Consider the following 23,465-nt stretch of genomic DNA (forward strand, 5'->3'; position numbering starts at 1 on the left):
AATAAGAGCATAAAAGAAAACACTCAAAAAATGTTGAAGAATAAATTTTATGGCTTTATATCCAATATATTAAAAAAAAAAATCAGAAATCTACCTAAGTTTATTGTGCTTATTTTTATTTTTCTTATCAAACTGAAGTTTATGGAAACCATCTCTGTCATTTCTTACTGCTTTCCAGGCTTCCCAAGAGAGATTAATCTGGAATTCAAGCCTTCAGTATTTTCCCTGTTAGCTAACTTAGGTGCCATCTCCAACTTTGAATCTCCACCTACTCTGATATTTACAACTGTCAGAACAACATTTAGGTTGCAAGCACTTGAAAGTTTTAAAAACACCGTATCTACACTTGCCTGCAGAAAGTCAGTTTGCTCTGGTGTATATTACTACCACCTTAAAATAAAACATGCAATTTGAAAAGTTTATTTTAGAAGTTCATTAAAAAAATCTTACAGATTATTTCAAAAGGAAGGTAAGAAAACATGTGCCCTGCAATATGGTCTAACATTTATTTAAACCTGAAGCTTTAATAGTTTGCAGCAGGTGACACACCACACTAAACTGGACTTCAGGTATGACAGTCATTCTCAAAATCATCCCTACTGCCGTGGGGTTTTTTAAAGTGGTTTTTTGTTTGGTTTGGTTTTTGTTTTGTTTTGTTGTTTGTTTTTTTTTTTAAAGGCACAAACACACAGTAAGTCCTCCAGGGCTAGCAAAGAACAGCTGGCAAGAACAACATCATCTGCCAGTTTCCTCTCTACCTGTTACCCCATCTCTGCCCTTCTTCCGCAACTGCTGGAGGACTACACCAGGATCTCAGAACCAGCGGCACAGCTCCCCAGGCTGACCAGGAAGGCACAGATATACCTTCTTCTGAGCTGCAGTCATAACTTTCGTAACAGTGCAGGGAATCCCCAGTAAAGCTCAAAACACATCTTTCTCTATGGCACTGAAGTCTAGTAGGCATATAAAGAAAGCAGCAAGTCTAACACAGCTGTGTGTTTCTATCTGTCTAGTCCTTCTGCTGACTGGCTCACAAGTTTGAATGCACTTCAGTCTTTGAAAGGATCAAGGCCTTTTCCATCTAGAACCAAAAAGAAACTTTTTTTTGTTGTTTGGGGGGTAGTTTGTAAGATGTAGGTATCATTTCTGGTGCTAAGCTAAGCTGCTATGCTCAACCCTTTGACGCAGCCTGAAGAAAATGGAGTTGCAAGTCCAACAGGAGACAGAGGCTTTTTGGCAAACCAAAGGTTCTACATTTCTCTCCACAAAACATCTCATCAACAAAAACAATCAGCTTCCCTGCCCTAAAAAAAATAGAGCTAGGTAATTTCATTTTGCTTGCCACACTGTACATAGCTTTGATAGGCGTTGCTTGCATGGCTCCTACTTGTTTTGAGTAAGATGGGTAGCGGGTTGTCTGTTCACACTGTAAAAAGCAAACTGTAGAAAAAGAACAGTACTTCCAAAGAACAGTGGAAAGATCACTAATGCTGAATCCTTATAAGAGCTTCCTCAGGACTCATGTTAAGGAAATCTGTAAGCAGGTGTAAATGATCTCTCTTATCTATGAAATGAGGAAACTAAGTGACAGAGCCTGGGCTTGGCACTATTTGAACAGCAGGCTGAACATGATTGATAGCAAACAGATCTAACTTGAATGCTTTCGGAAGCTCAGCGTCCTTGTGCGAGTCACAGCTTGGACAGCTCATCAGGGTCATCTAAAAATTTCATCTGCTAAGAGGTTCTGTAAACTGTTATGTTGCAGATGGCATTGCATGCACTTCACTACCAGATTTTGTAAAGGTGTCAACTGCCTTTTAGTCAAATACAGTAAGGAGATCTTATTGCTTTGTGTTAGTTCATCCCTGTAAAGATGACTTAGGCTGGCATTTACTTGTGGGATCAGTTTTCTGATGTCTGACTAGATTAAATTTTAGCTGCACTGCCAGGCTACGTGGCTACAAGGGTGTTCCGTACTCTCCTTTCCCTCCTCAGAGTAAAGAAGGAAAGCAGCTTCCTGTAACTTCAAATTTTAAATTCTAATTAACAGCTCAACAGTATTTTCTCCCTCCTCTCCCATTTTTTCACAAGGCAGATACTACCTGGCAACTGCTGCCGTCTTCTCCCAGGGTTCATATCTTCCATTCAACTTGGATTACATGACAGTGCGACTCCCCCTCCTACCCTCTCTTCTTCTGCTCTTTACTTCCAAATTAAGGCAAAATACACATGCTTTGTTTAACCAATCCTACTTAAAGTTATTTGTTCTCAAATTCTCACCTAGACAATTAATTTAGCTGGCCTAAGAGTGTGAATTTATGACTTCGGTCATGAAGCTGAAGAAGGAACAGCAGTGAGGAGGACAGCTCTCATCTCTCTCTTCCTGGGCATGCTCAACCAACTGGACACTCGAGCATCCCTGATATTAACCACTCCACTCTCGCTAAATGTTTAACACATTTTGTCTTAAATGAAGTTTCGAAGATGACTACACAACATATTGATTCCCTATGCTTGTGAAAAAGGCCTTTGGGCAGATTACAAAAACATAACACAAACATAAGACAATATATTTTATTACATAAAACAGAGAATGTTACTAAACTCTGTAACACATTGTTAGCATTTTTAAACTTGGTAAGAAGAAAGAGCTATTCATATCCAGAATAATTCTTTTAAATTTGACCAGGCTCAGTATTTGGCATATCACCAGTAGATGCTAAGCCTGCATTTACAAGAGAGCAAATCAAATTACAAAAAAGACTTATTCTTAAAAAAAACAACTGTAAAATATCAGCTGACCTCCAGAATGGACCTATAATCTTGATTTAGGCCTGAATAAGTATCCACATCAAAACAGACACCGCAACTTTGCATTCTGGTTTGACAGCATTACAACAGCAAATCATTGAATAAACACACTGAATAAATGGTGGTTTCAGGCACTGTGTCTCCAGGCTGGAATTTGTTAGAACCAAACAAAAAGCTTCCTATTGCTTTTGCACCTTCATTATCTGTCTTGAGAATAAACCTCAGCACTCAGCATCTCAAACTTCTTTCAGCAAAACACTGGTAGAACCTTCTGAACAACAAATGTTTACATCTGCCTTATTTTTCCACTCTTGCCTCACTCTCCTGTATGTCCAGTGTACACAATTTCATCCTTAGTAGAGATTGCTGCATCGTAACAGGAAATCATGAAACCTGTAATTTCTTTCTATACCATCTAACTCACCTGAGTTGCGTAACACAGAAATGTATTTCCAATTATCCTGGTTAAGAGAACATTCTGAAACAATGTGGACTAGGGTACAGCACATCTTCACAATAATCTAAATTACACATTATTTTATGGACTAAATGATTGGAAAGAAAATGGTTATTTTTTTTAATTTCTCAGGGAGCAGGAAGGGATTATTGGTATATCAACTTAAAGCACAGGCAGCTCAACTTAATAAATAAAGTAAGACCTCCTTTTCAAGTATTTCAAGCAGGTCTACGTTTGATTTGAAAGCTATATATATTCTTACTTTTTCAGCACCAAATTCAACGTTTTTAAACCAAATGTTTAACTTTTATGAAACTGGATAAAAACCTTGTTTTCTGGTAGGAATTAAAAAATCCTACAGAAATAGGATTGTTTTATTTTGTTTTAATACTCTAGTATCATGCACTTCAGAGAAAAATTTCTGCAAAAAGAGCACACAAAAAACTTTGCTCCATGTCCTTAATCCTAAAGGCCGATGAAGAGATAATATGACCAGGAAGAGAGTCTGTTCTTCTATACACTTTGCCCGAAAATTTATAATCCCTACAGAAAGGAAGACGCAGAACCTGGCTTCATTAGCAGCTTCAGAAGGAAACTAGCACAGTAAAAACTAGCACCGTCTTCAGCCTTGAGGAAGCATAATCCTTCAACCAACCAAAAAAGATACTACGCAGTCAGCATCTGTTTCACATAACTGCTTGGTTGTTGAACTGTATGAAGAACCTTGAAATGTATGACTTGGGCTGTAAATTTTTTAAATATTGGCTGTTAATACATTGCTTTACAAAGACATATGAAGCTTTCAGTTACCTAAGCCCAAAAAACAATTTTAAAACAGTATCAAAAATTAAAAGTATATAGAACTTCATCCATTGAACGTTACCCAACAACGGACAGTGACTGTTAAAAACAGATGCCTTTCTACCTTCCTCCAGGTTTCCAAGATCATTGTCTGCAGAAGATCTCCATACTACTCTAAGTAAAGAGAACTTAGATAACTATACCATAACAACTGAAGGCAAAAACCAGAAATAAGAACAAAAACACAGGCTTCTCTTCAACCCCAGAAGCAGAAATTCCAAAATAAATTTTAGCAGTGATTAAATATGTAAGATGTTCTTCTTTAATACAGCATCAAGAGAGAAACCATGCACACTCCAGAAAGCTGCCTTCATCAAATAGGAACACATCTCTCTACTAGAAGATTAAACGCTGACCACAAGCTTTTGGGAGAAAAACAAAATTTTGGAAGCTTGCCTTAGCTCCCTTACCTAGGCAATGAAAAGCTATCAGAATTAGCATTTTTCTCCAATATCTCATAGAAAAAGCAAATGATAGTATTTCCCAGCACAGACCTGCAAACACTCATAGTTAAAAGGAAAAGAAATAAAAAGTTGAAGTAAAAAAATTCTGATAATCCTTCTGTCTTTGAGAAGAGACAAATGAGTGAGAAAAACCAAATTGAAAATTCTGATTACTTCAGGACATCCTGCCACATCAAAGCACTCAGCTGAGATAAGGTTTCTCGTAACACACATACCTGCATAAAACAAAAGCTGTATGATCAGAATTGAAGGAAGAGACTTTAACAAGGTTCTCCTGTAGAATACTCAAGATTCAATTCCTGATGCAAAAACTGCATCTACCAATACGAATTATGTATTTCGTAGAGATCAGGCAGCAGAACATATAAACTGGGCTGCACTCTATTTCAAAACAAATCCAAAAAGTGACTTAAGTGCACATTATGCAGATAACACACTCAAGCAGAATCAACACTATCCCTGTGGAGCAGCCCTTTTATCAAAGAAAACTTCTGCTTCTTTTACCAGATACATGTTCAAACAAGAACATAACATGTTTAAATCCATGGACCAATGGTAGTAAAGAGGAAATGCTATCCTTTTAATATATGCTTATCTCAAAGCCTTCTTGAAACAGTTTCTAATAAGACAACCATCAGGAAACTTGATTTCAACTCATGAAACTTCCTTCAAGAACCAAATTAACTTCTATCCCAGAGCATTTGAGGGATATATCATAGAATCATAGAATGGCATAGGCTGGAAGGGACCTCAGAGATCATCTAATCCAACCTCCCTGTCATGGGCAGGGACGCCTCTCAACTACATCAGGCTACTCAAGGCTCTGTCCAACCTGGCCTTGAATACCTCCAGGGAGGGGGCATCCACAACTTCTCTGGGCAATTTATTCCAAAGTCTTAACACCCTCGTACTGAAGAATTTCTTCCTAAGATCTAATCTAAATCTGTTCTCCTCCAACTTAAACCCATTTCCCCTTGTCCTATCAGTGGACACTCTTGTAAAAAGTCCCTCCCCAGCCTTCCTGTATGTTCCCTTCAGGTACTGGAAGGCAGCTCTTAGGTCCCCCCAAAGTCTTCTCTTTTCAAGGCTGAACAATCCCAGCTCCCGCAACCTGTTCTCGTAGCAGAGGTGCTCCAGCCCCTAGATCATCTTTGTGGCCCTCCTCTGAACACGCTCCAAAAAATCTGTGTCTCTCTTATGGTGGGGACATCAACCTTGCTGAAAATCCAACGAACATCCCCAAGATTAAATTCTACTAAATTTACACAGAAAACAAAAAAGATCTACAGAAATTTTAGAATATAAAGAAGATCTACCTGGGTTTTTTTCTTAGAAGAACATTAGACTAAATTAGACTCCACGAGAACTCTCATTAGGAGAGTGTTTTCCTTTTACAAGAGCTACCTCTTGATCACTTAAGACTCAGGGTCAGAATTGGGCAGTCGAATAGCTTACCTGTATACAGACAATTAAAAAAACAACCACGAAACAACCATCCCTCCAAAACCCAACAAATTCAACAAGAGAACAGATCTTGAAGAATATAACTCATTGGAAGTTGGTTGCCTTTGCAACACTTTCAGTGGTGCAGTTTTGCCAAATAGTGGTTTTGCCAAATGTTCACATAGTTACCTGAGCCAGCGCTCCTAAGTAAAAGCTTATACTTACAGTAAACACAGGGAATACACTTCCTTGAGCTGCCACGTGAGTCATAGTACAAATACAGAGTCCAGTTTGTATTTCCATATAACTTAACCACTGCAATCCAAGAAATTACATTAAAGAGATACACCACACTTATACACCTTATGGTCCTCCTGCTTTTTACTTTTTGTTCTTTTTAGTCAGCGTTTGAACAATTTTTCTCAGCTTTATCAGCTGTGGTGAAACTTAGGTTTTAAATTCCAGACACACTGATTTATCATTCTTAAATTTAAAACAATGAACAGTTCGGTACGATGAGATTTAGATACTGCATGTTTTTATAATCAAACAAATAAATGCTATACCTCCAAGTTCTTTTACGTTCAAGATGGCATTCTGGAATGGCACCGCTTTTATACTAAAACCTAAGAACAGAAATAAAGAGTATTATTAAGTTATTTGTTAAAGAAGTCATTTGAAATCTATTACATACATTCAGAAAAGACTACTTTTTTGGTGAAGAACCAGGATTTTGCATCTGAAATCCTGTTTCAATATGATGTTTAGAAATATCAGTTATTGGGGAGGATAAACCAGTATGAGCAATGAAATTTGCAACGATACTATTAAATACCTGGCACACGAAATTTAGCATAAAACTTCCATCCAGGCCATCTAACATTTGGTAAGCCGTTAGTATGGAATATGCCTTTATAAAACCACCTTTTAATGGATCTGAAAGTAAAGTTTAGATTTCAGACCATCAGCAATATGAAGCGGTCCTTCTGCAATTTTTAGGATACGTGGATGACAACATGCAATTCAAATCACTGGGTTTTTTACTTTTAAATTTCACAGGTTTTAGTGTAGAGTATTAATCCTGTCTACACATGTTATTAATAGAAATATCCTTTTACAGACCCAAGTGGTATGTATTAAATGGTTACACGCACACTAAAAGCATCTATGAATTCTCTATTAGCCTAGTTTTATATGCTTAAAACTAAAAAAATGTTTTAAGGTGTGATGTTTCCCCTTAACTGAAAATTTAAACAGCCAAGAGAAAAGGAATGTGAAAGGCTCCCAGCAATTCATCAAGATATTACATAATAAATTCTGCATGTTTAGTGCATACATACATATAAATGTATATAATGCTTTATATAGCAAAAATTATATCTGCTTTTTCAGTATAAAATGTCCAGATAGATATTACATTTATTTCTATGTAGTACAAGTAGTTTCAACATGATTACATACTCGTGAACTGAGTAAAGAAGTTTTGAAAAAATGTGCTTCACTCCAAGTTTATTAGCTACCATTTAACAGAAATGAGGTATTTTTTCTTCCAGATCAGACTAATAAGATATTCCAGTACTCCAACTACGGTCAGAGCTAGATGCAGTAGAGGAAAGTGCAAGAAAATCTGAAGGGAATAACTATTAAATATTTGTTGTTGTTGTTGTCTTAAAACAAATCCTAAACTCTTGCTAGAAAAGAGTTAAAACTGGAATGGACCTGAGTGGTGGTGATGAGAAAAGCAAAATGACAGACTATAGTTTGAAAACTGAGTGAGGAAGTTGTCACATTGTATTCCTGGATTCTCAACAATATTTTCTGATACAGCATAGATACGGTACACACAGGCAGATTTACTGTAAGCTGAATAACCTAGATATGCATCATACTGGTTTGGATGCTGCCCAGTCTTCTCTAGAGCCCATTTTTATTCCTCCAGTTGCCTTACTAAATAATGGTATTTTGTTGCAACTACCTAGAAACACGTAAGAATTTTCATTTTAGAATTAATCTTATTTTCATTATTTCCTTTCATAGATCTATATTACTATTTACATTGCTCTTACTATTTCTTTCAGGGTCTAAAATGCTGACGTACAATTTGCACTAATTCCAGGTGAACTGCAAAGACAAAGCTCAGGAGAGGGGAAAAAAAAAAAGTTTGAATTCCTCCACAATTTCCTTCTAGCTTCTTGAGTTAGGCATTGACACCTTATCCACACAATGAAATGTCAGATCTCTTTAACATTCCCAGTAAGATCACTGTCAAGGCAATGGGTTAATTATTCATCACAGAAAACACCAGTATTTTCTTGTACCTGTTTTACTTTGTTTACTTACATTTGTATTAAATAACCTTATGTTCTTGTAATTTGAACAAAGATACACTGAAAACCAGTTGCTAAGGGACAATCATAAAATTCAAGCCCATGAACCACAGCTACAATATAAAGCCATGTAACTATAAACACAAGTTATACAACATTCACTATCTGTTCTCTCAGTAACCTTAATAAATGTGGCTGTGGCCACAGAACCAGATTTCTTTTATCTCTATGACCTAATCTCTCTTCTTTCTCAACTTTGCAGCCAGGTATTCCTTCTTCTCACTGCACATGTTTGTTTCTGTTTTTTTTTCTGGTGCTGGTTTTTTTTTTGGTTTCTTTGTGGTTTTTTTTAATGAAAGTACTCTTTTCAGTATTAGGCATTTTGGTTCATTTACATCGGAATGTATATTCAAATTTTTTGGACTTAAGATACCTTTTAGCTGTGGTCATTGTGTTCGGTTTTGTGTCTTCTCAACACCACTGAAACCTTTTGAAAATTGATTCTCTGATCTCAATCTGTCCTTACTACATAAACAGGTCACTCTGCTGATCTAAAACTAAAGGATTATCAGCAGAAATAAACATTTCCATTACATTTATTCTTTTGGTTGCTAGTATATACCACAAGGCAGTACTGACCAAGTATGAGAAGAAATAAATCTCAACCTAAGTTTCAGAATATCACTGTCTCATTTTTTTTGTAGCACATTCTCCTCTTTTCTGTCCATATAACAAGACTGCTTAAAAACCAAAAGTAAAAAGAGAAGGAAAAAACCTTTTAGTGTGTGTCTACAATACACTGCTACTGTATGTTTCCAATGATTCTACTCCATTACACCACAATGTATGTTTTGACTTCCATTACAAATTGTATGTTTTCACAAATATTCCCCAACATATGACCAAACACTGAAAGAGTAAGTAGTGGTAGCTTCAGAGCAATCCATTAGGTACTTTCAAAAAGCAAGATGACTAAGCTGAAGTTCTCTAGCCCCTTTCCAATATGTTTCAAAAGTTACCTTTAGGCAAAGTTACAGCACACCATGCAATAAAGGTAGCATCCTACCTGTGGTAGACACTATATTCTCCGGGCTTTCACTGCAAAGCTGTGACAGAAGACTTGTCTTGCCAGAACCAGTGAGGCCTATACAAACCAAGTCATATTCAGGTCGCGGTGGTGGCGGTCCCTTGCAGCAAAGTGCTCTAAAACACTACCAGGGTAGGGAAAAACAAACAAAACAAAAACAAAAGGAAGAAGTTACTTTTTTTGGCAAATGTTTATTCAACAAGGTTCTAAAAATCAAGTTCATAAAGGTAAAGACATTGGAAAGGAGTAAATTATTATTCCAACTCTACTTTTTGACAAAATCAACAATTAACAGACTGACACCATCTCAGCTAAAATCTGGAACAGCTTTATAAGAAAACATAAATATATCTGTTAACTTTTCACCTAAATCTCACAGAGCTGGATTGAGGAAAGTGACATCCATTTCTTGAGTAGCATGAAGAGTGCACACACAATGAGACAGGTACATGCCCGACTCAATTCTGTGGTTGAGTATGCACGAGTTTGCTTCCTGTGCAAATTTCATGCAATACCTGGTGTGAACATCAGAGCAGCTCCTAAGCAGGGGCCGGTCAGGCTCTACCTGTTGTCACAGAAAAATAACAAGAGAACTTCACACCATTGAGTCCTTCCTAGGCTTGCTTTGTCATGTGTTTAACCTTACAATAGCATCTGTTAAAGAGTACAGCTTGTAAAGACATAAATTTTTCTGGACATAGCTCTAGTCATAAATACGCACATCTCTCACTTTCCCTGGGGAAGTTTAAATTAATCACAAAATAAACAATAAAAATCTCTTTCACAAAGCCTACTTTAGCGTTCCACTCATGTCTCAAACAGTATTGCCAAAGCAAGCCAAGCTCCTTCGAGAGGTCCTTTAAGCCCTTACTAAGGTTAATTAGATCTTTCTTCATATGTAATACAGAAAATTTTTAAGTAAAAATCTAACAATGTACCATTCTGGGAAATCTAGGAAGTTTATATTTAAGGTATGGGGTATAACTGCCCGCCAATGTCCAAGATAGACCTCCACCACCTCAACATATATAAATACCTTTCTCCCCAATATTTGCCACCTTAAAATCAGAGGAATACATCTGCTGTGACAACCAAGGGAAAATATGTTTGAGCAATCACTCCTCTCTCACACAATCTGTCTTTACACAGTTCCAGCTCTTCATCACATCCACAAGCCAATCACCGCATTAGGTAAAGAAATCCCCATCTTTACAACCTCAACTAAGTTTGTCTACATGACTAATGAGGATCTCTTGAGGACTACTGGAGGAGTAGAGAAACTGAACAGACATCAGTAAGGCACTGTTGCATATAGTGCAGTCTGGCTCTGTGAGGAAGTCATCTAAAGAGAATGTGATTATAAAACGACAGCTCGCTAAATGCAGAATTTTTATTGGATTCTTTCTGTATAGATGGTAAGTTATTGTACATGTTTCCAAAACAGTCTTTGGTTTAAAGAAGCAAAATAAAAGTTCAAGGAAAGTTATGAAATTCCTTCAACACTTTGTAAAAACGTGAAATGTTATAGGAGTAAAAACATTTACAGTCGTACTTAAGCTGAACAAAGGCAACAGATTTTAAAAACAAAAGCTTTGCCTCTATTAAAATCTGACTAAAAATTACTTTTTTCAAGAAGGTTTGCCCTTTTATGTGTGTCTGTAGATAAACAGAGTAAACATGCCTTTTAGCTTTATTCACTGACATCAGGTTATACTTATTTCACAGATTCTACAAAGTCACAGCAAATGTTCTACTCTGGTACTTAAGTGAGAAAGGCCAATTGAGTTCATTGCACAACATAAGCTCCTCCAAACAGAGTTTCCACTTAATGGATATCAGGCTGAAGGCCACATAAACTCTTCGAAGCTTGCCAGAGCTCCCAAGGCTGTGTGTCAGTCGTTAAAAAGGATTCAATTTGTCCCCGTCAGCACAGCATCTTTGCAACAACTTCTTGCTGTCACATTGAAAAACATAAAGGAATAGATGTGCTGATGGAAGTCTGTGCTTCCCTCTGTCCAGACACTGTGCAGTTCTTATGAAACCAGACACAACTCTTGCAGCCCTGACTACATTTAATAAAGTGCAATTCTGTGAAAGATAATTATTGCTCTTTGTAGAACACATGTGGAGGCTCTGCGGGTGACAGAGGGGCTCTGTAGGTTGGTTTTGTGAAGTTCAGTATCTCTGGACAATCTTTATGTGCTGTTGATATAATCAAAAATACAGGTCAAATTGCTTGTCCAAAGTAGCATACATAGACCTACCACCCACTCACTCATCCTTCACCACTAAGCACAGTTAGGGATCAAAAGTTCTTGAGATACATCAGACACAGGCAAATGCCCAGAAGACAGGCAAATGGCTCCCTCAAGACCACTCTCATATTTTATTTGATGTGATTCCTGTATCTTTATTATCTTTATGACTTTGTCCTTCAGCAAGGCTAATTTTCTTCAGTAAATATTTTTGTTTGGTTGGAATGAAAACAGACTTTAAATATTCTGGCCTCAGAAAGCTGCTGAAATTTAAGCTGCTGTGTATAGCATTTACCACTGGCTGAAATGAGAAATTCTACAGCACATTTTAGGGGATATTTGTAATAATGTATTTAAATGAATCATAGAATCATAGAATGGTTAGGGTTGGAAGGGACCTCAAAGATCATCTAGTTCCAACACCCCTGCCATGGGCAGGGACACCTTCCACTACAAGAGGTTGCCCAAAGCCTCATCCAACCTGGCCTTGAACACTTCCAGGGATGGAGCAGCCACAACCTCTCTGGGCAACCTGTTCCAGTGCCTCACCACCCTCTGAGTGAAAATTTTCTTCCTTAGATCTAATCTGAATCTGCCCTCTTTCAGTTTAAAGCCATTTCCCCGTGTCCTGTCATTACATGCCCTTGTAAAAAGTCCATCTCCAGCTTTCCTGTAGGCCCTCTTTAAGTACTGGAAGGCTGCTATAAGATCGCCCCGGAGCCTTCTCTTCTCCACGCTCAACAGCCCCAACTCTCTCAGCCTGTCTTCATAGGAGAGGTGCTCCAGCCCTCGGATCATCTTCATGGCCCTCCTCTGCACTCGCTCCAGCAGCTCCATGTCCTTCTTGTGTTGGGGACTCCAGAGCTGAACGCAGTATTTCAGGTGGGGTCTCACGAGAGCAGAGTAGAGGAGCAGAATCACCTCCCTTGACGTGCTGGCCACAATTCTTTGGATGCAGCCCAGGATACGGTTGGCTTTCTGGGCTGCCAGTGCACGTTGCCGGTTCATGTTGAGCTTCTCATCCACCAGCACTCCCAAGTCCTTTTCCTCAGGGCTGCTCTCAATCCATTCTCCGCCCAGCCTGTACCTGTGCTTGGGATTGCCCCGACCCACATGCAGGACCTTGCACTTGGCCTTGTTGAACTTCACGAGGTTCTCACAGGCCCACCTCTCCAGCCTGCCAAGGTCCTTCTGGATGGCATTCCTTCCCTCCAGCGTGTCCACAACACCACACAACTTGGTGTCATCTGCAAACTTGCTGAGGGTGCACTCAATCCCACTGTCCATGTTGCCGATGAAGATGTTAAATAGCACTGGTCCCAGTACTGACCCCTAAGGAACACCACTCATCACTGGCCTCCACTTGGACATTGAACCGTTGACCACAACTCTTTGAGTGCGACCATCCAGCCAATAATAAATAATAAATAATAAAAAATAAATTCTATACACTTGTTTCACAGTCCTCCTTACTCAAGCCCAATGAACATCTCTTTCATTGGAAATACTGCTACACAAACAGCCGAAACACTGTCTTCCTGTTCTCTCTGTAGCTTGAAGTTACTTGGCCCCTAACACAGTCAGGGCTACTTAAGTATCCATTATAGACAATAAAACTCTATTGTCACAACTTTGGCAGCTGCGCAAGATCTGTGGAGAGCAGAAAATTCAGAGGTCATTGACCATGCAAATAACATTACATCCTATATTCTACTTTTGATTATGTACAGGAAATGTGTCCTGAAATATTCTGTAAAGCATGGACTACAGCTACACCATTATTTAAGATGTCATCATGTATTACACTGCTTTTGAAATGTACAAATCTTCAAGAAGTGTGTATTATTACCTAAAGAAGACATTCCTGAAATCAAAAATATTGACAGAGTTGTTCAATTTACAACTAGTGCTCAATCCTTTCCAAAACTGGCGTATTCTCTACTCCATGTGGAAAACCCAAAGGGCATAAGAGAAATTTGAATTAACAGCCTGACTGGTCTTGAAACACTTGTCAGATACAGACCTGGAAGTCTCCTTCTTTGGTTCCCAAACCCAACTTGCTCAGCAGTGACTGCCCAATAAAAGGCTGCCTTTTAGGTAGTATAAAACAAACTCCGAACCCAAATGAGGCTCCTCAAAAGAAGGAGTGTTGGAGAGGACAGAAAGAAAACATTTGACTATTGCAAATATAGGGTCAAGCAGAGCTAGCTGGCACAGTCACCGAAATGTCGTTTGGGGCATGGTCATGCATTTCAGCCCCGCTATCAGCAACAAATAAGGAACAAAATTTTTTGGAGCCCCTTCATCCTATCAGGGTAAGACCTTACCTACTTTAAAGGGAGAGACACATCAAACAAAATGTCAATTTTCATGATTTTTGAGAACATCACACTCAAAACTCTTTATAGCCATTGGATGGGGAGAAGTAAGCAGAGAGACAGGCAGGGAGAGTCACGATTTAATTTAAAAAAACAAAACCAAAAACAAACGAGCAGATTTTAAAGTACCGAAAATAAAACAACATAGTATCTTGGAAAAAGTATGCATTTAGCCATCTTTGGAAAAAAGGACGTACCTATCCAAGAAGCTGAGAATAATTAGGTGCTGCAGTCTGCAGAAAACACTGCAATATTCAGCACCGCTGCTACCTTCATTTCACTTGTATGTGTACACGCACGCTGCATATGCACATATAATCATATGCCAGATCTAAGGGAAGAAGCTAGCCAGCTTAGGGACTTCTATCCCAACCAGATGATTCCAGTTTTGGATGGATCAGTATTTGAGCTGACAATCTCAGACAGTGTCTCTTTAAAGCCCTACGGAGATTTGTTCCAGGAAAAGCATTAAATATTGCGCCTATAGCAGGGGTGGCCGAACACTTCTGATACATGTGCCACTCAAAGATCACAGACTGCAGCTCTGGGCAGCAAACGTCCCTGAATTACTACTGTCTCAAACACATTACACTGCCTCCAGCCACTGCGTCTGTCTTTGCCTACTCATTGTACTTCTCGTTTCACTTTCCTTTTTGGGGTGAAACACTCCATTATTTCTGCTTTGTTCTGGACCCATCTCCTGTCTGTTTCTTTTGTTGCCACTATTTGATAGGGACAAACAAAAGCAAGGGATTTCATGCTTAGTTGATTAAACAAATGCACTCTCATGCAAAAATACCCTAAGCTAGTGCAACATTAATGCTAACAAACCAAGCATTCAGAGCTCTTGAAATCCAGAATTAAGGCTGAAAGCTCAACCACAACTCTGCTCTCCTCCCTCTCTTGCTTATACTTATGGATCTGGTCTTCCTTTACTTTTTTTTTTTTCCAATTAAGGTCTTTTTGAAGAAAACAGACTTCTGGTACCCAGCACACACCTATACACAGAGGACTGGTTAATCATCTGAAGCTGCTGATGAAAACTCAAGGAGATCATTTAAAAGAGTCAAATTTACACACAGCAGGCACCATAGCTCTCATGTTGTATGAGATCACACAAGCGCAATGAAATCTCAAACCTTGAAGAGATAATGTGAAAGGTGGGGGAAAAAAAGAAGGTAGATTGTTATAATACTAATGACAGGAAACAATTGGGGACAGCAGCAGAATGACTGAATGTAAATAATAAAATACTTAAGGCATCTGAATGAAATTACATACAGCTAGGAGAGAGGGGAAAAAAGGGATTTATAAATAAATAAAATTTTAACTGTAGGAATACCTCAATGTTAAATTAGTACAATAGAATCTATGCATTTGACCGTGTGATTTAAAGCTGCAAACTTCAGTTTCCATATTGCTGCACAGCTGATTTTGCCACTACAAAAAAAAAAAAAGCAGGAAGCAGAAGAAACGTACTAATTTTAAGCCACACAACCAGTGAGGTTGCTTTCATGTTTTCAAAGCATTAAATTGATAAAGTTCATCTTCATCTACATGACAACAGTAATGAGGACAAAACCTAACAGATTGCCGTTTGGTGGTTATCAACAGAGAGGAATAAATACTGACATAGCCACTGCTATCGTGAAATGATGTTCAGCATTGATGAAAATACTAAAATCGTGACCAGTCATCTTCTTTGACGACCCACAACCTCATTAAACAATGACTGCTATACTCAAGGTCCTTCATCTCAAAACAGACTAAGGATCCAAACTCCAACAGAGGGACCCTAGCACAAGGTCTGCTAACCCACTGCACCACAGGACAAAGTAATCCTCTTGTTTAAATGGTACAGGACACTAAAATAGCAACATATTGCTTGGACCAGGAATCTCAAATTCTCCCTTCAGACCACTAAGACAAGAAATATATTTGGATTCATTGGCTGAAATTATTCAACAACTCTTGTAAAAAGTCTCTTGGTATTTCAGAGGAGCGATGCTTCTGGAGTCTCAGAAGCAGCAATCATACCTCAAATGACTTTCAACATCTCTATGTAGTCACCAGCTGAACAAGACACAGGCACAAGTACCAAAACCAGACAAATGACACAGGCCTATTTGTTCTCCAGCATACTTGACAACTCCACTACCAGTGGAGAACGCCTGGAGGAAATAAGGTCAAGAAGAAAGAAATGGCTGACTTCTGACAAGCCAGATATGACACTGCTGTTCAGAGCACGTAACTTCAAAAGACTTCACGGTCATGACGCATTCTTCCTTTGAGTAACAATCACAGTGGGTTGAATCCTGTCCAAAATTTAGAACAGCTTTTGGATTTCTCAAGAAAATAAAGTCTTCACTATCTCAAGGATAAAATAAAGATTTCAACTCAGTTTTTGATGGTCAAGCTGCTGGCTGCCACATTGCACAAGGATGAAGGATAGTATCTTTGTTTGTGTAGCAATTGGCTAGAAGGCAGGAGATTATGTGTTTTATCTGATATCACAGGGACTGCTCTGGGCTGAAGGCTTCACCTAGAAGTTCAGGGCTTTAGGAACCACAAAAATTTGATAAATGCAGCCGAAAACGTGGAAGAAGCTGTAAGGCAACACAAGTCCTTTCCCTGCTACCAGCCAAAGCAAATCACAAAACCACATGTCCGGAACAGAAAATGAGCTTCTCTGACCTTAATCTCTTACACACTCCCTATAAATAAGAGCAAATCAAATCAGGACTCTCCATTCCATTCACACTATGCTTAAAGCAAGCATGAAGAAAAATAGTATCAAGTTCTAGATGTACTCAGATACTCAGTGCAGTACCATGACTTAAAATTCTATACAAAATAAAATAGCATGTGGCTATGATCCACCAATGCTGAGTCAGCAAAACCCTTAAACATATGCACAGGTGATACTGTGAACAGGGAAAGAAAATCAATCACTTCACTGCAGCATCAAATCAAGTTCCAAGGGAGTTGTCAAGGCATTTGCAGGTTTCATCAAGTGTAGAATTATTGCTCAAGTTGTTTCCTCTCTGACAGTTTGCTTTCCATTTGTTTTGCTGCACAAGAGTAACTCATCTCAGGCTGCCCAGAGAGGTTGTGGAGTCTCCTTCTCTGGAGACCTTCAAAACCCACCTGGACGCGTTCTTGTGTGATCTGATCTAGGTGGTCCTGCTCAGGCAGGGGGATTGGACTAGATGAACCTTTGAGGTCCCTTCCAATCCCTAACATTCTGTGATTCTGTGATCTCTTTCAACCTATCAGTCCATTGACACTTAACTGCAAGAAGCAAGGCAACAAAAAACATCAATGAAAGCCTTTGCAAACAGTTTGTTCCACAACCTAAGCAAACACAACCATACTAAACAATCCTGAAGAATCATCGAAAATACCAGCAAAAACAGCAGTAGCAGCACGTTAAGAGTTAAGGATTCGCACCTCCAGTCACTTCTGATTTCTAGTAAGAATGAAAGATCTACCTAGATTTTGGGTTTTTTTTTTCAGTATCTCCCCCACCCACCGCCAAAAAAAAAATAGTTTAAAGCTTTCAGGCTTGCTAGAAGTTCTCCTGTTAGAGTTTGAGTCAAATCATTAAAAGCTTTTCCATGATTCATGTGTGTTACAGGCTGGGTTACAGAACATTTTCTTTTGTACAGCATAGCACGAATACTGACTTGTGTTCTATAAGTTCAAGCAGGATCAAAAAAATAGAAAGAAGCATATAGACCACCTGGTGTTCTTTGATTTTTTTCTAGTTTAAGCTGACTACGTGTCACCTAAATGAAGCAGCACACTTGTTTCTTCTCCCCAAAAACTAGTTGGTACACAAGACCCTGGATGTTCATATTTAATACACATGGCACACATAGTATTACTTCTGTAATAATATAAAAAAGAGGACTTATGGAAACAGAACAGTGATATAGCCAAATCCCATGCCCAAATGGGTTAAAGACCCTCAAATAAACATAGTTAGATAAATACTTCAGGTGCAAACAGAAATCCAGATGTACACTAGATGAAAAGGAAGGTAAACGAAGACTTGCATTGTATTCCATCCATTAAAAAAGAAAAGAAAAAATAAAGTTACTGCTGCTGTCCTCTGAAAATGGCCAGGCAAATTCAAAGCACACTAGGACAGTAAAACCCATCACCAAGTGTGAAGTGAGATTTCTGCAAGTTACAATAGGAATTATATGGCAAAAAGGGTCTCAAAAAATTTCAGGTAAGTTAAAACAAACACAGACAAATTCATTCAAAAAATAGTTGGAAGAAGCAAAAGGAATGGCCAATTATGACAAACAACAGAAGTGTGCCTTGATGCACTGATAGCCAGAAAATCTCAAGGGGGATTCAGGTGTCACCACTTAACACATCCTTGAAAAAAGCAATAAGATCTTAATTTTTCCACTCACTGTATCAGTAACATTACAGAAATAGACAGACTCCAGACAATTTTTTCCACCCAGCTTCAGCCCACGCTTTCAGAGCTGTTGGGCATCATAATCGTAACTAAAAGAAAACAGCTCCCGGGCTTTCTGTATGTCTCCAAGTATCAAAAAGCAAAGGAACTCTGAGAAACTCCAAGTGTCTTTTCACAGAAAAAGAAGAAACATCTAATGTTTACTTAAGGCCATGCTTCCTCTGAGATTAAGCCCCAGGATGTATCTTGTTCTTTCTTATGAAAGATTTCAAAACTAACATTTACTATTCAATCTGAGAGAAAAGAGGAGAAATCTCTAAGGACAGCAGACCAGACTATTTTCTAGAAAGTCCAGTCTTGCTGAACATGTTCATAGCCGAGGTAGAATAGTAAGTACAAATACGATTGTGGATATCAGTCAAAGAGTTAAAATTATTTTGCAAAATGTCATAGGGCAAAATTGAACAACGTTACGATAGTGTGACAGGACATGGAAAAGGAACGCACAGTTTCAACTGCGACTTTTAAACCTACCTGCTCCGGCTGAGGGCTCCCAGCTAATAACTCTCTCTTTGCTCATACAGTACAAGAAGCACACCGTAGCAAATTTAGGCATTATCTAACCAATAAGTTTGCAAATCAATGAACGTCTGGTTGCTCTAAAATTATCAGGAGGCAGGAAAAGATGATACTAGTAGAGATGGATGGAAAAAAGTCACTAATATAGAAACAGTCTATGCAGTTAACATTTAAATATAAGGATGAAAAGCATTACTAGTGTACATGCAGTCTAACAGAGGATATAGATAAAAGGAGGTAGACAGAAGAACAAGGATAGCTCAGTTTTGCAGGCAGCACAAGTCTTCCGGCCAAAGAATTCTTCTGCTTAGAACACTAAAGACGAGACTGCCTTCCAACACTAGAAAATGGAGTAAGAATTTCACCAGCATTGGTGGAGATGCAAATGGGAGATCTAGCGGGTGTGCTTTATTACTAGTTCATGGCGTTATCAATCTGCAGTGTTGAATCTGAAGCATTGTATAGTGGCAGACTATGGGCATCTCTTTACCATTAGGCTCTCTAAAAATGATTTTGCTATTTTGTGCCATTTTCATTTCATCCCAGTATGATACATTTACAAAAATAAGAACGTCTAAGAGGATTTCTATTTTGATCAAAAGACCTAGGGAATAAGGAATACATAGTAATACATACAGGAATCTCTCTTCCTCCCTTATATAAGAGTTTTACTTGGCTAGCACAGCGCACTACTACTACTGGAGGAAACAGAAGACCAACCCACACAAAAACATTAATCCAAAACATACAATTAAAGGAATGCATATGAATCTCAAGTACCATTAAAAATTCTTCAAATTTTAATCAATGAGAGCCTCTTTGAATGTAAAATAGCTTTTGCCTCTTAATGACCTGGGTTTGAGAAACCTCAGCCATTGAAAATGTCTCATGCTCCGACATAGACATTTTGCATTTCTCCTCTCTCCAGTTGCAAGTTTGGCTTCTTTTTTCTGGCTATATATCTACATCTACCACTGATTTTCTCAGCTGTCACCCATCTGCTTGCTGATGAAGACTCTATTGGCTATTTTGCTCATCTAGCACTGTAAGATCAGAACTGTCAAATCTGTCACTGCTGAGCACACACGGATCAAGGACCACACAGCCTTTAAACTGTCTCAACGAGAAACCCAAGAGGTGCTCTGGTTCTAGTGCTTGAATGTTTGGGGAAACAACTCAATTTGACATGGGGATTCTCAGCTGACAGGGAAGGGAACAGATCACATACAGAGCAATGGGTCAGCTACATAGAATCACAGAATCACAGAATTTCTAGGTTGGAAAAGACCTTAGAGATCATCCAGTCCAACCGTCCCTAATCCCCCATTAAACCATGTCCCTAAGCAGTACATCCACCCTTTTCTTAAACACATCCAGGGATGGGGACTCAACCACCTCCCTGGCCAGCCTATTCCAGTGGCTAACAACCCTTTCAGAGAAGAAATGCTTTCTAACATCCAACCTGAATCTCCCCTGACTAAGCTTATACCCATTTCCTCTTGTCCTATCACCCATCACTAATGTAAAGAGCCCTTCCCCCACTTTCTCACCATCCCTTCTCAAGTACTTGTAGGCCGGTATCAGGTCTCCCCTCAGCCTCCTCTTCTCCAGGCTAAACAGCCCCAACTTCCTCAGCCGCTCCTCATAAGTTTTATTTTCCAGCCCCTTCACCGGTTTAGTCGCCCTTCTTTGGACTCGCTCCAGGAGCTCAATATCTCTCTTAAAGCGAGGGGCCCAAAACTGGACACAATATTCCAGGTGCGGCCTCACCAGTGCCGAGTACAGGGGCAGGATCACTTCCCTGTTCCTGCTGGTCACACTATTCTTGATACACGCCAGTATCCCATTGGCCTTTTTGGCCACCTGGGCACACTGCTGGCTCATATCAAGCCAGTAGTCAACCAACACCCCCAGGTCCTTCTCCGCCAGGCAGCTCTCCAGCTACTCTTCCCCAAGCCTGTAGCGATGCTTGGGGTTTTTACACCCAAGTGAAGGACTCTGCACTTGGCCTTATTAAAGCTCATGCCATTGGCCTCAGCCCAACGATCCAGTCTGTTCAAATCCCTCTGAAGGGCCTCCCTACCCTCGAGCAGATCGACACAGCCTCCCAGCTTGGTGTCGTCCGCAAATTTACTGAGGGTGCATTCAATCCCCTCATCCAGGTCATTGATAAAGATGTTAAACAGAACCAGACCCAGCACCGAGCCCTGGGGAACCCCACTGGTGACCGGCCTCCAGCCAGATTTAGCCCCATTTACCACCACTCTTTGGGCCCAGCCATCCAGCCAGTTTTTAACCCAAAGGAGGGTGTGCCTACCCAGGCCAGCAGTTATCAGTTTCTCAACCAGAACATTATGAGAAACTGTATCAAAGGCTTTACTGAGGTCAAGGAAAACTACATCCACAGCCCTTCCCTCGTCAACCAGGCGGGTCACCCCATCATAGAAGGTGATCAGGTTTGATTGGCAAGACCTGCCTTTCATAAACCCATGTTGACTGGGCCTAATCACCCGGTTAACCTGTATGTGCTCATTAATAACACTCAAGATAACCTGTTCCATGACTTTGCCCGTCACCGAGGTCAGACTGACAGGCCTGTAGTTCCCTGGATCCTCCTTCCACCCTTTTTTGTAAATGGGGGTAACATCCGCCAGCCTCCAGTCCAGCGGACATATATAAGTTGTTTTGATATTCTTGCACTGTTAAAAAAAGTAAGCCAACAAAACCAACCAAACAAAATAAAACCACAAAACCCCATACAACAACCACACTAATCTGTTCAAACAAGATGTTTTTTTAATAAGTATTGACAAATACCTATTCATCTGCTTGAGTTAGAAAGAAAAGGTAAAGAATATTTTGTAGATAAATTCTGGACACAGTTAGTGGTTAAGCTGCCTTTGAAAAGCCATAGCTGAATTTTAACTTTTTTTGAGGAAAGTGACAGCTGGCAAAAAAAAAAAAAAACAGCTTTCTGCTTTGTGAAAACACAGATTATTGTCGTCTTGCTCATAAAGCAGCCTGTCATACAGCTATGCCTACTCATGTCATGGGTATGCCCGCATGCCCTCTCTGTGGCACAGACAGCCAAAATCAACAAGTTTATCTTGGTGAAACTACAACCACTTTTTATCAGTTAAGAGGCACGAAATACTTCAAACCACAAGAAGGTATCACTATGCCAGATTTTTAAATATTTTTTTTTTTTTTTTTTTGTGGGGGAAAGATCTACTTTTATTCTCAGAGCTGCTAAAAATCTTTTGGGGGGATTCAATTTTTTTCTCCTTTGGGTAGATGCAGAATCCAGGCAGCTCTAGCAAACATGCACTTTTAAAGGGAGTAAAAGCCCTGAGCCTGAAACTTCTCTGTCATCCCTTTCCCAGCGCTACTGCTTTCACTGACAGCGTGCTGGGTGTCTGTTTTTTTCAGATAATTATTACACAATAGTTACTCTAAAATTAAAAAAGCAACAGGTTGTCACTTAATAACGTACCATATGTTGATGAAATACAATCATAAATCCAAGCAGAAATAAACTCAACGTGCTATTCTGAGTTGCTAACTCAGAATATTCATGCTATGCTAAACTGAGCACAGCTCAGCTCTGGTGCACTCAGTCCTTCACCTGGTTTAATACACAGCTGTGGGAGATTTAATACCTGTCCTAAGGAGGCTGCAGACACCTCAGTAAGAACTGACTCACTGCTTCTTACTGGAATAAAAATTTTATCGTTTATTCTAGATCAGCATAGATCTTGCCAAGCTGGGAAACTCCTCCTTTTGCTGGCTAGAGACAAAATTTCACTGAAGACCAGGGAGAATTTCCATAACGATGAGAGTCTATCAGAGAAACATAAGCAATCTGGAGCTGGTGGCATAACTCAGAGTGAGACAATGAATAAAAACAGGATTAAGAAATGGAAGACAGCTGTCCTTTAGAGACTAAGACATATAATTAGTTGTAAAAGCAGAGCACTGGCTTTAACTCAACCTTTGTGTTTGAAGTATTTTTAATTTTTTACATTCACTTCCCTAAGGACTGACAGATTATTAAAGAATTGTAATAAAGAACCGGAAGCTAGGATTTAGTAATATAAAGATATGGTAAGGAAACAACTTTCACAGTGAAACTTCAGTAACTGCCAATTACCTACATATCATTAGATCAGTATTTTTGAAGCACAAGGAATGTATAGAGTACAAGAAGAAATGCACACAGTTCTCAACGCCACAGAGATTTTTCACTGAAGAGGAAGCATTCACAGCTCATAAGCATTTCTCCAAAGCAATTTATAACAATTAAAAGATACGAACAGGCACAGGATGTATCATATCATTTTACACAAGGATTAAGGAGTGCACCACAGT

At 39.2% G+C, this 23,465-nt stretch overlaps 1 protein-coding gene across 1 annotated transcript in view; it reads right to left on the minus strand.

Annotated features, from left to right (window-relative positions):
• The window catches only part of ARL15 (ARF like GTPase 15), a 213,482-nt gene that overhangs the window by 130,869 nt on the left and 59,148 nt on the right, over positions 1-23,465 (minus strand). Inside the window, exons 3-4 of the mRNA XM_086629654.1 lie at positions 9,430-9,574; positions 6,603-6,662 (exon numbers count right to left, since the gene is read on the minus strand). Of these exons, the coding sequence (XP_086485780.1) occupies positions 6,603-6,662; positions 9,430-9,574 (205 nt within the window). The remainder of the gene's footprint in view (positions 1-6,602; positions 6,663-9,429; positions 9,575-23,465) is intronic.

Source organism: Tauraco erythrolophus, chromosome Z (assembly GCF_009769465.1).
Source record: "Tauraco erythrolophus isolate bTauEry1 chromosome Z, bTauEry1.pri, whole genome shotgun sequence".
Taxonomy (NCBI): domain Eukaryota; kingdom Metazoa; phylum Chordata; class Aves; order Musophagiformes; family Musophagidae; genus Tauraco; species Tauraco erythrolophus.